Raw genomic sequence first — 14,244 nt, 5'->3', positions numbered from 1 at the left:
CGAAAGCTGGGAGGCCATCCAAATAAAGACCAAAGCCTTCCAAACAGCCACACAAATAACCATGAAGAGACACTTAAGAGACGTGCACAGTCCTTGAGAATGATTAAGTGAGAACAATTTAGTTGACGTTTTGTGGCAACTGAGCTTGACAACGTTAATGTCTGTGCTGAAAGAACTCGGTATTAAACCCATTTTATAGTGGCTCTTTACACAGGCAATTAATTTGTTTTTTTTTCTTAGTGCATGCTTGAATTAAAGTGTTTGTCTGATTAAAATATTCAATGTAATGTTTAAAACAAGTAGATAAATCTGAGCATGATGGTCGATCTACTAAATAATTGTCCGTTTTAGTGGCTGAAGAGGCACATTATTCTCGTCAGTAGCTTGTTAAAATGTGCTGTTCTTCAGTCTACAGTTAGATAGCCTTGTTTGCCCTTGTGTGTACTTTTTCTTTCGTGATGTATGGAAGGAGATTGCTGCAGGAGCGAACTGTCCCTGTGGACTGAGGCTAGTGGAACAGATTGTAATGACAACACTGTAGACTGCAGCAGTGTAAACCTCCCCATGCCTGATGAATCCATGATGAGCTGCTATTCGGTTGATTTGATGTTGCATTGTATTTCTTTTACTAATGATGAATTAAGTGGATATCTGTATGCAGCAGAAATATCTGTCTTTCAAACTGACCAAGTTCTTGTGGACAGTTCATGCATAGTGTTCTGCGATGAAACCTGCAGCACTGCGTTGTCAAGAAAAACGGCTGACTGTTCATATCCTTGTCTTTTCTGGATGTCTGCAGGCTGAAGTGTGCTCAGGGACTGTGGCTGAAGTTATCCAGTCAGTGGTGAATGGAGCAGATGGATGTATCTTCAGCTTTGGCCATGTTAAACTTGGTAAGCTTTTCTTGTCTAATATTGTGCATTACCATTACGTGTAATTACATCACATTACATTTTACTAATGACTTCCAAGTGGGATAGTAGCCATGTGTCTTATAGTCCAGGCCTTTGGTTAATAGTGTAGAACCCACTTAGCTGCTAAATAAAGATGGTTTGTCCTTCTCATTTCTTTAAAAGCCTTCAGTGATACTCAGGTCGAGTGTGTGTGTGTGTGTGTGTGGGGGGGGGGGGGGGGCATGATCCTTTTTACTCCTTCATCCCATTTCCCCTCTACTTCTATAGTATGTGATTATTATGAGCAGAAAGGCCATAGGTAAGAGAGTGTAATTGAAAGCTTAATAATTTATGCTCACAGAACATTGGATTTGGATATCTTAAGGCTGCGACCAGATCAACATGTTTCAGAATAGGAACCAGAAATGCTTTATTTAATGCTTAAATGCTTTAAATGTACAATGTACACAGGAATTTGACTTGGTGATACAGCGCAGTGAAACAGAAACTATCAGAATAAGAAATAGAAGAGAACTCGAGGATTAAGTAAAAGTGAGAGTGAAAGGAGAAACATAACCATAAATCAGAATATACTGTACCCTGTCAGAAAATAAAGTACAGTATTATACCTTTAGGGGTGCAATGGCTTGTCACTGGGGCAGTACCCTCTAAGGTACTTATTTGTACCCTTTATATACTGCTTGGGAACATATACACTACCGTTCAAAAGTTTGGGGTCACTTTGAAATTTCCTTATTTTTGAAAGAAAAGCACTGTTCTTTTCAATGAAGATCACTTTAAACTAATCAGAAATACACTCTATACATTGCTAATGTGGTAAATGACTATTCTAGCTAAATTCTACTAAATGTCTGGTTTTTGGTGCAATATCTACATAGGTGTATAGAGGCCCATTTCCAGCAACTATCACTCCAGTGTTCTAATGGTACAATGTGTTTGCTCATTGCCTCAGAAGGCTAATGGATGATTAGAAAACCCTTGTACAATCATGTTAGCACAGCTGAAAACAGTTTAGCTCTTTAGGCTACATCCACACGACAATGGCAACGAGATGTTATTTAAAAAAATATCACGTCCACATGGGCAACGATCAGTAAAATATCAGGTCCATATGGCAACACAACGCTTGCTGAAAACGATGCAATACACATGCCACACCTCTAGGGGCGCTGTAAGACGGTCCCTTCGGAGACACCAGAACAATAGAAGAAGTAAGGACGCATGCGCATAAACTATTATGCGCGAGACTTCATATTAGCCACAAAGTCAGAAAAATCTGTTCGTAAAATTACATTATAATGACCAAATACAATGAAAAGTATTTTTCCAGTCTCACCTGTGAAAGATAATCCCATGTGATCTCGTTTGGACGGTAAACCTGTTGGTACAGTTAAACGCAGCACATGAATGAGGCATCTTTATTCTCCGCTTTGACCCATCCAATATGGCGGCGAGGATGACGTATGATTCTATGCGGAAGGCGGCGTCTTTAATGGTCCGGAATAAATTGAATGCTACACGTTGATGGATTAATTTGTTCTTCTACGCCCTTTTTGAGGAATGTATTGTAGGACTTAAACCAACATCTGAAGAGGTGAGATTGCTCCTTTTTTTCCCTATTTTTGCTGGCAGGATTGACTCTGCCCTAAGGGCTATTCTCTCTCTCTCTCTCTCTCTCTCTCTCTCTCTCTCTCTCTCTCACTTTGCACCATTACACAATAAATATTCACAGTGAAAATATTGCGTAAGCGCGTTTCATGAACCAAGTTATAGGATTTGTTGACAACTCGCATCGAGTTCATTACACGTCTACCCAGTGTGAAGCACTGACACTCATGTGGTTGTGACGTCATCGTAAACAAATCCGTTCTACTCATCCAGACGACTTCACAATGGCAACGTTGCCAGATCTTTCCACTCTGGGACCCGTTCTCAAAAGATTGTGTTTTGGGGCACCCAAAACGCCGGTGCCGTGTGGACGCCAGGCCTAAACGATAAACAATTGTATCGGATTCACCTGAATCCGTTGCCGTGTGGACAGGGCCTTAGAGAAGCTATAAAACTGACCTTCCTTTGAGCAGATTGAGTTTCTGGAGCATCACATTTGTGGGGTCGATTAAATGCTCAAAATGGCCAGAAAAATGTCTTGACTATATTTTCTATTCATTTTACAACTTATGGTGGTAAATAAAAGTGTGACTTTTCATGGAAAACACAAAATTGTCTGGGTGACCCCAAACTTTTGAACGGTAGTGTATGTACCTTTTGGGCCCTAAAAAGGTACACGTAGTTACCTTGAGGCCCAATAATGAGCTCTAGTGGGTACATTAGTATAGATTGTACCTTGGGGGACAGAAATAGACTCCTACTCTTATTTTTGACAGTGTATATACAAGTTAAGTACAAAAGTATTTATACTAGTTATAATGTATGCTACATATTGCACAGCCATGTGTTTATGAAGAAGTTGTTTGAGACACAATGGTAGGCAGTGGTGTTACAATAAGTAATGAAGTTTTTAGTTTAGGAAAGTAGTGAGGTAGTTGCATCATATAAATCAAGTAGCTTAGAAGGGTTAAGTTTAAATGTTCTAACATCTCAGTTTTTAATAGAATAGAATGCCTTTATTGTCACTGCACAACGAAATTTAGTTCGTCGTAGGAGAGCAAAGCCGCTGCATACTTGCACACCGCCACTCTTGGGCACTTCAGCCCAAGGCCATCCCATGGTAATCTAACTGCACGTCTTTGAACTGTGGGGGAAACCGGAGCACCCGGAGGTGCTCTTCCATAAAGCCCCACTCTGTGGAGTGTACGGCTTAAAGTGGTCCTATGGACAGATACTCCCATCTCCACTGTCAATCTTTGCAGCTCCTTCAGTGTTATCTTTGGTGTCTTTGTTGCATCTCTGATTAATGCCCTCCTTGCCCGGTCTGTGAGTTTTGGTGGGTGGCCTTCTCTTGTCAGGTTTGTAGTGGTGACATATTCGTTCCATTTTGCTCTAATGGATTTAATGGTGCTCCCTGGGATATTCAAAGTTTGGGATATTTTTTATAACCCAACCCTGATGTATACTTCTCCACAACTTTGTCTCTGACCTGTTTGGAGGCTCCTTGGTTTTCATGTTGCTTGCTTAGTAGTGTTGCAGAGTCAGGGTCCTTCCAGAACAGGTTGATTTATACAGACATCATGTGACACTTTGATTGTACACAGGTGGATCTTAATCAACTAATTATGTGACTTATGAAGTGAATTGGTTGGACCAGCTCTTACTGAGGGGTTTTGTATGAAAGGGGGTGAATACGTATGCACAGTCCAGATTTCTGTGTTTTCATCTTAATTATTGTTTGTATCACAATAAAACAACAATTTTCACCTTTAAAGTGGTAGGCATGTTGTGTAAATCAAATGGTGCTAACCCTCTAAAAATCCATTTTAATTTCATCTAGTAATGCAACAAAACAGGACAAACACCAAGGGGGATCAATACTTTGCAAGACACTGTATCTTAAACCATAGCAGAATTCTTAGAGAAATTGTGATGAATCACAATCTAGGCTTTATTAAGTGTGTCATCAGGTTTTTCAACATTTTTTTGAAAGAAGAAAGAAAGAAAGAAAGAAAGAAAGAAAGAAAGAAAGAAAGCACAACTTTATTCATCACACACTTGTGAAATTTCCTGTCTGCATTTAACCCATCTGAAGTAGTGAACACACACATGCACACACGCGTGAGCAATGAGCGCACACACATACCCATGCTTACAGTATGTGAGCTGAGCATATTTTCTTACTGTTGTGTTCTGAAGAAAAGAACCTGATAACTTGACATCTTACCTAAAACTGCCTCCTTCCCTCTCTCTTTCTGTCTATTATTACATCTAACCCTGGTAAATGAATTTGAGTAAATGTGTAATAACTGATATCATCAGTAGAAAAGGCTGTCTTGAAATTCCAGAGCTCTGCATACACCAGTAAGCACAGTGTTCTGAATACACTGCCAGAATTAACAGCTTGCTCTCTCCCCCTCACCAGGCAAGACATACACCATGATTGGCAAAGACAGCTCTTCTCAGAGCCTTGGCATTGCGCCCTGTGCCATCTCCTGGCTCTTCAAGCTCATCAGTGAGCGCAGGGAGAAAACTGGCACACGCTTTTCCGTACGTGTCTCGGCTGTGGAGATCTACGGTAAAGACGAAGGGCTACAGGATCTGCTCTCGGATGTGTCAACAGGCAGTCTGCAGGATGGCCAATCACCAGGGGTCTACCTGCGTGAGGACCCCATCTGTGGCACACAGGTTAGTGAGAGATCAAGGCTCAGGCTTTACTGATATTTTTTTGTCTTTTGTTCCCTTTTAAATATGAACCTGTAAGTCTTAAATAGCTTTTCTCTGAGCATATGTGGTTTTCTGTCTGTGTATCAATAAAATGGGTTATGTTCTAACTATGTATTGTTTGGCAGCATATTTTATAGTGTGAAGTCATGAAGCCTTGCACTGAGAGGCAGCTGTTTCACTCCCTTCCCCCACCAGCCTCCTCATTGGAGGAGAATAAATGCTAGTGGGGTATTTGCAATTTGGGGAGATGGGGTAGAGGGTAGTTGAAAGCATTGCCAGGTGTTGGCATCAGATGTTGTTTTTTGGGGTCCATATGAGGCCAATACTTCAAAGGCTGCCTGTAGGCTTGTGAAGTTTAGATAGAGGGAGTCAGGCTCCACCCAGCGCTCCTTAGAGCATTCTCCCTTCTCCTCAGTGCTAGTGCTGCTGACTGAGATAGGCACTGCTTATTTCAAGCGTCAGTTTATCTGATTGATGAAACATTCATTTGTAACAGATTTATTTCACCACTTTAGGGCCATTTCAGGGCCAAAGTGGTTCTGGACCCTGTTCCAGAAAAAAAGCCCAAGCAGTTTTAGCTAGTTTTAAATAATCAAATTTTCTTTGAATTGCTCTTAAAGGTAGACTGCCTTTCAGATTTTTCAAGTGTAGGTCATAAAAAGAATTTCCCCTGACACCCAATTATTTTTCTTTAGTGGACTGAAAGCTACTGAATTTGGATCACAGACTTCCAATTTTATTAGTTTTTTTTTTTAAATAGAACAATTAATGAATTTAGGGCCATATGGCCCTAAATTCTCTGCTATTTTTTCTTGCTTCACCATGACCCAATTCAAGATACTACATCATGCATGACATGGTGGGCTTTCCCTGTTTGCGCAAAGCATTGCGGGATACAAATTTGAAACAGGAGAGAAAAATGGAGGATGCGAGTGTGTGAATGAAACGTGAAAGACTGACTACAGTAACGGAAAGCGAGAAGAAAAGACGTTATGTTGCAAAGGAAAGGAAACACAGGACCAAGCTAATAAATATCGGCGGTCAGCCAGCACCTCGGTGTGATCAGCTGTTAGTTTAGCGACAGAATGATGTAACTGTCAGTGCACGGTCAAGGTAAACCTGTAGATGGCAGTAATGCAACACTGTGGATGCCAGCTGCTGTAAAACCCAAAAGAAGAAGTAGAAGAAGAAGGTAAACCTGCGCATGCGCACACGGACTTCCTCTGTCTGCTTGACTGCACGAAGCGAGCAGTTTCATGCACATTATTGGCTAGGGAATCCCCTTAAATTAAATAACTTCCCAGCCACGGAATGGCCTGATATTTTGTAAGATATTACAGAAATAAACATATATCACAATGACCAAATTTCACAGGAAACAAAATATCACAGATTTTATGAAATCGAAAGGCCATCTAGCTTTAACAAGCCTACTGTTTCATCTCCCCTCTGGTACAGGCCTTTAAGGATCTTGACCTTTTTGCCTTTTTACCAATCAACCAGTTGAATTATCTTGAGATTGTGCCCACTGCTGTCTTGATCCTTTGTTCACTCTATCAGTAATCCTTCTCACTTTATATGTATATTTCTCACACTGATTACCCCAGAGACCAAATCTAATGGCTTACCTGTGTGTAAAGCGGCTCAAATTCTCTCTAGTTCACCTTCATTACTGGTCTCTCTTTATGTCTTTCAAACTAGTAGAAAGAAGTTTTGCCATTAGAAAATTTTGCCATGACAACCCCCACCCCCTTTCAGTGTTACAACAAAACAAAGATATCAGGATATCAAAGAAGTGTAAGACATGTATGGTATTAGGAATTTTTTTTTATTACATTCAGGAAGGGGGGTGGCACGGTGGCGTAGTGGTTAGCACTGTCGCCTCACAGCAAGAAGGTCCTGGGTTTGAGCCCAGCGGCCGACGAGAACCTTTCTGTGTGGAAAACAGAAAGACATGTTCTCCCCGTGTCCACGTGGGTTTCCTCCGGGTGCTCCGGTTTCTCCCACAGTCCAAAGACATGCAGGTTAGGCTAACTGGTGGCTCTAAATTGACCGTAGGTGTGAATGTGAGTGTGAATGGTTGTCTGTCTCTATGTGTCAGCCCTGTGATAACCTGGTGACTTGTCCAGGGTGTACCCCGCCTTTCGCCCACAGTCAGCTGGGATAAGCTCCAGCTTGCCTGTGACCCCACACAGGATAAGCGACTACAGATAATGGATGAATGGATGGATGGACATTCAGAAAGGGAAATTTTGTACCGCTCTTTTTTTTTTTTACTGTCGATAATGTAACACAGACTTGGTGATAATTTTTATTCATTGTGATAAAGAACGAACAAGGATATTAATTTTCCTTCATTTTGTCTTAAGGGTAAACAACAGTATCAGTGTTTTTTTTTCTGCGTATGATTCCAGCTCCAGAATCACAGTGAGTTACGGGCTCCCACCGCAGAGAAGGCTGCCCTTTTTCTGGATGCAGCCCTTGCAGCACGCAGTACCAGCCATCCTGATGCAGATGAGGAAGACCGGCGCAACTCACATATGCTCTTCACTCTTCACATTTATCAGTATCGGATGGAGAAGAGTGGCAAGGGTGGAAGTGAGTATATGTGTGCGTGTGGTTAATTGACATTCCAGCTCTGATGATCTCCTTCTGTGTAGTTAATTGATGGGCTGCACTTCCATTTCCTTTTCTTTCTCACTCTTCATACTCGCAGAGGTGGAGAGCTGCATCTCAAACTCATTACTCTAATAGCTGAGACATTACAGACTAAATCAGAGCTACCGTCCCATCACCCCTTTCATTTTTTCTTTCAATTTATCATGTGGAAGGTAAATCACTCGGGCCTGTTTTGACCACTTCATTAAACTTTAATGGGAATTTTAACAGACAGTAATAATTCATGAGCAGCTAATGAACACAATCATAATGTAGAAGTATCTGTCACAGTGCAATACTCCAGTTCTCATTAGCGTAGGTAAATGCTGAGGATTTGATAACTGAAGAAAAACTCTACACCGTTGTGTTAAATGGAAATGGTGGCTGACTAGCTTTCTGAAAGGACAGAGCACAAAACAACAGTGGAAGAGTAAGGAGAAAGCAGCCTGCTCTGAAACTGTCATTTTTCTTTGCAGTTATGTGAAATAATGTACGTATAGCAGGGATAATGTGAGGCAGCTTCTGCATGAAGCTATTGTTCCCCTCAGAGCAACTTTATGTGACGCGCAGAATGACCGTTTTAATGCCATGACAAAAGGTAATGATAGTTATTCAAGAGCTTTTGTGCAATAAGCTGTGGTGCACTGAAAATGTCCTTACAAAATGGTGTCATTTGTGACAGAGAATTTTATCTGACATTTCTTTTATGTTATTACATTTGCAGCACACAGCAGTATGAATTTAATATCTGTACCAGTGGTCCAAAATGTTTGTGTCTCTGGATGATGACTTGTGTGAGCAGACAAGGATTTATTAATAGCACGAGTTACTGTATATGTCTGGGTGTTTTGTTTATAGCTGTTCATTTGGCCAGTTTGGCCCAGATTTGTATCAAATCAGACTGCAGCTTACTCAGGAATAAATCAGTCATTTGACCTACTCAAAGGGTGCGGAAATATCTGCTGCTGTGTACACTTCCCGACATTACTTCAGAGTAGGAGGGTTAGTAGTGTGTTATAACCTCTCTCTACCTGTCTCAGACTTCACTGTGAAATGGTGTCTTCTGTCACAGCTTCTGTAGTGAATTAGCCAAATCCATCCATCCATCCATCCATCCATCATCTGTAGCCGCTTATCCTGTACAGGGTCGCAGGCAAGCTAGAGCCTATACCAGCTGACTATGGGCGAGAGGCGGGGTACACCCTGGACAAGTCGCCAGATCATCGCGCTGACACACACAACCATTCACACTCACATTCACACCTACAGTCAATTTAGAGCCACCAATTAGCCTAACCTGCATGTTTTTGGACTGTGAGGGAAACCGGAGCACCCGGAGGAAACCCACACGGACACGGGGAGAACATGCAAACTCCACACAGAAAGGCCCTCGTCAGCCGCTGGGCTCAAACCCAGGACCTTCTTGCTGTGAGGCGACAGTGCTAACCACTACGCCACCGTGCCGCCAATTAGCCAAATCTATAACCTTAAATTCTGCTTTGCACCCTTTATTTAGCACTGTAATATCAGTGTCCTGAATGTTTTATGCAGCACTCGTGGTACCTTGTAAGTGGTAATTTGCAAGTTGTAATAATGTCATTTGCCACTTTGGGACATTTGACGTCCAAAGTAGAAAAAAAAAGTTTGTCTTTTGTTTACTTTCTGTGTTTTGCTTTCTCTCCTATTTCCTCTCCTCCTTCCCAGTGTCTGGGGGTCGAAGTAGACTGCACCTCATAGATCTGGGCAGCTGTGAAAAGGTGCTTAGTAAAAGCAGGGATGGAGGAGGCAGTTTGTGTCTGTCACTCACTGCCTTAGGCAACGTCATCCTGGCTTTGACAAATGGAGCTAAACATGTACCATACAGGTACGAATCAGCAGACTTTTTTTCCCCACCAACATTTAAGATGTCAAAACATTCTTTGTCTTTAGGCTCTCGTACACATATTTTTATTTGTAGTTTTTCATGTGAACTTACACAAGACAGATGAGGTTTATTGTTATTCAGTTTTCCAAAGACATAAGGGAGAAAGAGTGAACACGTAATCAAAGCTGGCAGCAACATGATTACACATGCTGAATGGTGTTGACAGGTTTACTGTCAGCTTTGTCTGCTGCTGATGTCATTCACAGTGTTCTGCAACATAGTGTATAAAGTTAAATATTCACCTCGTTACACTATTTGATCATTTTAGGTAACGTCTAAAATATCAAGTCTGTCAAAACAAGGAAAAACATCATTTAAAGGTTTTTAGAGGATTTGTTAACACCTTTCTTACGGATATCATTTTGTATTATTTAGGGATAGCAAGCTTACAATGCTCCTTCGTGATTCACTTGGGAATATCAACTGCAGGACAACAATGATAGCACATGTCTCAGACTCACCTGGTCATTATACTGATTCACTCAGCACTATCCAACTCGCCTCCCGAATTCACCGCATGAGGAAGAAAAAGTCCAAGGTCAGTAAAACCTTATTGGGTAAAACCATTTTTATTAAATAAAAATGGCTGCAATTTGCATTCAAGGTTATCTTTACATATATGCTTTTGAAATATTAAAAAAGGTAAATAAATGTTGATATTTGTACATACATATAATCTTAAATGCAGACATTTGAAGAACAATAGCATAAACAAGATCTAGATTAATAACGATAAGAAACCAATAATAATAGTTGGTATCAGATTATAGATATGTATTTACTGGCAAATCCAGTATAGATAAAGGTCACTTACTATTATTTCCTTTGACAGAAAATCATACAGTAATTAAGTATAACATAAAAAAGCTGAAATGATTATTACCATTCATGTTTAGTTATAATTACTGTATCTCATAGGTATCCTAGTTCATATAATTTATCCTAATTTATGCTTCATTCCTTGTGCAGTATGCATCCAGTTCATCTGGAGGTGAAAGCTCCTGTGATGAAGGAAGGATTCGCCGACCCCCACATTTAAGACCCTTCCATCCACGGACTGTGGCTCTGGACCCAGATCTACCTTCACTACTGAGTGATCCAGATTACTCCTCAAGCAGTGAACAGTCATGTGATACTGTTATTTATGTTGGCCCTGGTGGTGCTACGATTTCTGATCGAGAACTCAGTGACAATGAAGGTCCACCAGCCTTTGTTCCAATTATCCCATCCCTTAACAGAAAGCAGCGTTGTAAAGAAGGACCAACTGACAAAGATCATTTCAAGTGCAACACCTTTGCTGAGCTTCAAGAGCGACTGGAATGTATTGATGGGAGTGAGGAACCAAGTGCTTTTGTTGGTGAAGCTAGAGGAAGTCAAGTAAGCTCAAAGACAGACATTATTTCAATAAAGCCCAAAGAAGGACCTTTATCGGTTGCGTTTATGGGTCCTACCAAAACATCATCTTCCCAGCAGCACAATATATTATCCAAACAGCCACTTTCTGCTCACAGTAAACTGCCCAGCAGCCCCAAACACAAGTCCAAAATTGAACATTCCAAATGCCAAAATTCTTCAGTGTCAGATGAAGATATGCCTGTAACTGCCTGTTGTACAAGGGCAGATAGTGAAAAGGGGCTGGTAACAGACAGCTTAGCCCCATGCTCCCCAGGGAAACAAGATAAATCAGCAGCATTTCAAAACTCAGAGCCAGTGGTGAGAGAAAAAATATTCTTTAACAGGAAACAACTACCCAAGCCTGCTCCTCCACCCCCACAACAAAGAGACAATACAAGAGATAATAGTGAATCAGAAGAAAAGTCTGCTGTAAGGATACCACCCATTGGAATGAGCCATCAAGTACAGAAGCAGTGTGGTTCAGGTAGCAACTCTCCTCTTTTGAGCAGGGTTCATCATTTAAACCCCAAGACTCCACTAGAGGTATGCCAGCTAAAGTCCACACTTAGGGAGCGAGATATCTTAAGGACTACAGTAACTCTGCAGCAGCCAGTTGAGCTAAATGGAGAGGATGAACTGGTATTTACCCTTGTAGAAGAACTATCAATTGGAAGTATTATGGACAATGGAAGACCCTCCAGTATCATAAGCTTCAATAGTGATTGCTCTGTACAGGCCCTTGCTTCAGGATCTAGGCCAGTAAGCATAATCAGCAGCATTAATGATGAGTTTGATGCATATACATCCAGTGTGGGTGCCTCTCAAGTAAACATTGAGATGGTAGCACCGTTTTCAGAGGAAACATTTGTCTCCTTAGACAGCCGTGGTTCTTCTATTAGTTCTTGGCTTAGTGAAGTAAGTGTCTGCACCACAGAGAGTGAAGGAGCACAGTCTGCAGATGTCTTCCTTCCTGACAGTACACAAATTGAATCAGGAAGTGCTTTCTACCTTGACTCTCTTGGCATGTTCCAAACCAGTCCCCAGAAGGAACCCAATAACTCCTTGAATGATAGTGGCTTTAGTTTCTCAGAACTGGATAGTGACAGTGCCACTTCAAGTAAACTCTCACTTAATAAATGCTCATCCTCACCAGAGTCCACAAAAGCTTCCATCAGAAATACTTTAAATATGGCAAAACCAAATAACATTAATTCATCTCCAACCCAGACCCTGCAAGACCCGTACAGTGTCCATTGCAGTCTTCCTAGGAAAATGAAACCTACCTCATCCATAGTCCAGACCAGTAGCATCAGTCAGAGCAGTAATGGTAGCAATTGGAGACGTGAACCACTGAGGCTAGAAGGCACGTCAGATGACCCATGGCATCGGAAAGAGAATGTGATACAGTTGCCTATGGCCTCAAATTCAAATCATTCTTCCAAACAATTAAAAAATGGAATGAGTTGCATACCCACTAGAAAAGCAGGCACAGACTTTAATAGTATTTCACGAATACCTACAACACAGGGGTCTACTTCCCAAAGGGTGGTAGATGGATGTGAAAAATCCAGCAGCACCAAAAAGGTGGAGACACCCAGCAAAATGCCACAACTCAGAAGAGGTGCAACCACGCTTGGGACTGTTCCAGTCATTCATACATCTGTTGATGTCAAGGTTGGCCTTGACCTTGGATCATCAGGTAGCTGGTTTTCATCTTTGGAAAAAAATGGGAAAGCAAATAAGCAGGACATTAGTATGCTGTCTGGTGGTATTTTACCTCCTCCACCTCCAATACGTAAGTCCAGTCTGGATCAGAAGAATCGAACCTTGCTACCACCAAGTGCCTTAAAGTCTGTGTGTGAGACAGGAAAGTCACTGGTACTCAGGCCTGCAAAATCAGAGGATGAATGTGATCTGCGGTACAGAGGAGACTCATATAGTTTAAAAACATCTAATTTGAAGTTAGATCATGGTTTACTAAAAGGAACCTCAAGTCTGAAAGCCAGAGGAGCAAGAGGGGAAGCTGCACAAATGTATGGAAGCCAGGTATCCCTAGAAAGGTCTGACAGTTTGACATCTTTAGGATCTAAACCTGTGCTCAGTCGAGAGAACAGTGGGGCCAGTCTTGGTGGAAAGTCAAGCAAATCTGTTACTAAGTTTGGATCACCTGTTGCTAACTCTTCCCCAATCACTACCTCTCCAACTCCCTGTGTTAATCAATTCAACATGGGAAAAAATGGGCCGATCAAAAACAGCCTTAATGCAAGACCAGTGCCTGTAAATGGAAACAAAGCTCGCACATTGTCTGCAAGCAATTCCAAAGCCCTAAGTTCCTCAACTAAGTCTCTCACAACATCTGCAACGAGGAATGTTAGCCTCCCACCTTCAGGAAAGAGTGCATTACCCCGTGCAGGAGCAGGGTGTAATGGTAAATCCACAAGGGGAACTATTATGGGTACTAAGCAAGCCATGCGAGCAACTAACAGTCGAGTAGGTGAGCTGGCATCAGGTAGTCCTTCTGGAAAACAACCAAGGGGATCTGGTGATTCTGACAGTGGGAATGACAGTGGTGTGAACCTTAATGATGACAAGCATACACCTATCCCTGTCCTGCCTTCTCCTTATAGCAAGATCACTGCTCCGAGACGGCCACAGAGGTACAGCAGTGGGCATGGAAGTGACAACAGCAGTGTCCTGAGTGGAGAGCTGCCCCCTGCCATGGGGCGAACTGCATTGTTCTATCATAGTGGAGGTAGTAGTGGGTATGAGAGTATGATCAGAGACAGTGAGGCTACTGGAAGTGCATCTTCAGCTCATGACTCTATGAGTGAAAGTGGGATATCTTCCAATATGCGTCTCAGGAGCTCAAAACCACCCAAAAAGAGATCAAATGGTGAGTAGTATGTAGTATCCTACAGGTGAAGGTTACCCAGTTTTACAAGGATTATTTTTTTGTTCTTAATCATTGTCAGTCTGTGTGGCACTGATACAGTTTCATACATACTTGCAGATAGATAA

At 41.7% G+C, this 14,244-nt stretch overlaps 1 protein-coding gene across 4 annotated transcripts in view; it reads left to right on the top strand.

The window, feature by feature from the left end:
• The window catches only part of kif26ab (kinesin family member 26Ab), a 133,279-nt gene that overhangs the window by 113,639 nt on the left and 5,396 nt on the right, over positions 1–14,244 (top strand). For all 4 annotated transcript variants that reach the window (XR_009655652.1, XM_060934348.1, XM_060934349.1 and 1 more), the window contains 6 exons: positions 800–893; positions 4,948–5,210; positions 7,664–7,847; positions 9,612–9,771; positions 10,207–10,369; positions 10,801–14,119. Coding sequence is in view for 3 of the 4 variants with exons in the window: in XM_060934348.1 (XP_060790331.1) it covers positions 800–893; positions 4,948–5,210; positions 7,664–7,847; positions 9,612–9,771; positions 10,207–10,369; positions 10,801–14,119 (4,183 nt within the window). In the remaining variant the exon portion in view is untranslated. The remainder of the gene's footprint in view (positions 1–799; positions 894–4,947; positions 5,211–7,663; positions 7,848–9,611; positions 9,772–10,206; positions 10,370–10,800; positions 14,120–14,244) is intronic.

Source organism: Neoarius graeffei, chromosome 11 (genome assembly GCF_027579695.1).
Source record: "Neoarius graeffei isolate fNeoGra1 chromosome 11, fNeoGra1.pri, whole genome shotgun sequence".
Classification (NCBI taxonomy): domain Eukaryota; kingdom Metazoa; phylum Chordata; class Actinopteri; order Siluriformes; family Ariidae; genus Neoarius; species Neoarius graeffei.
This window is presented reverse-complemented; position numbering and strand designations above follow the sequence as displayed.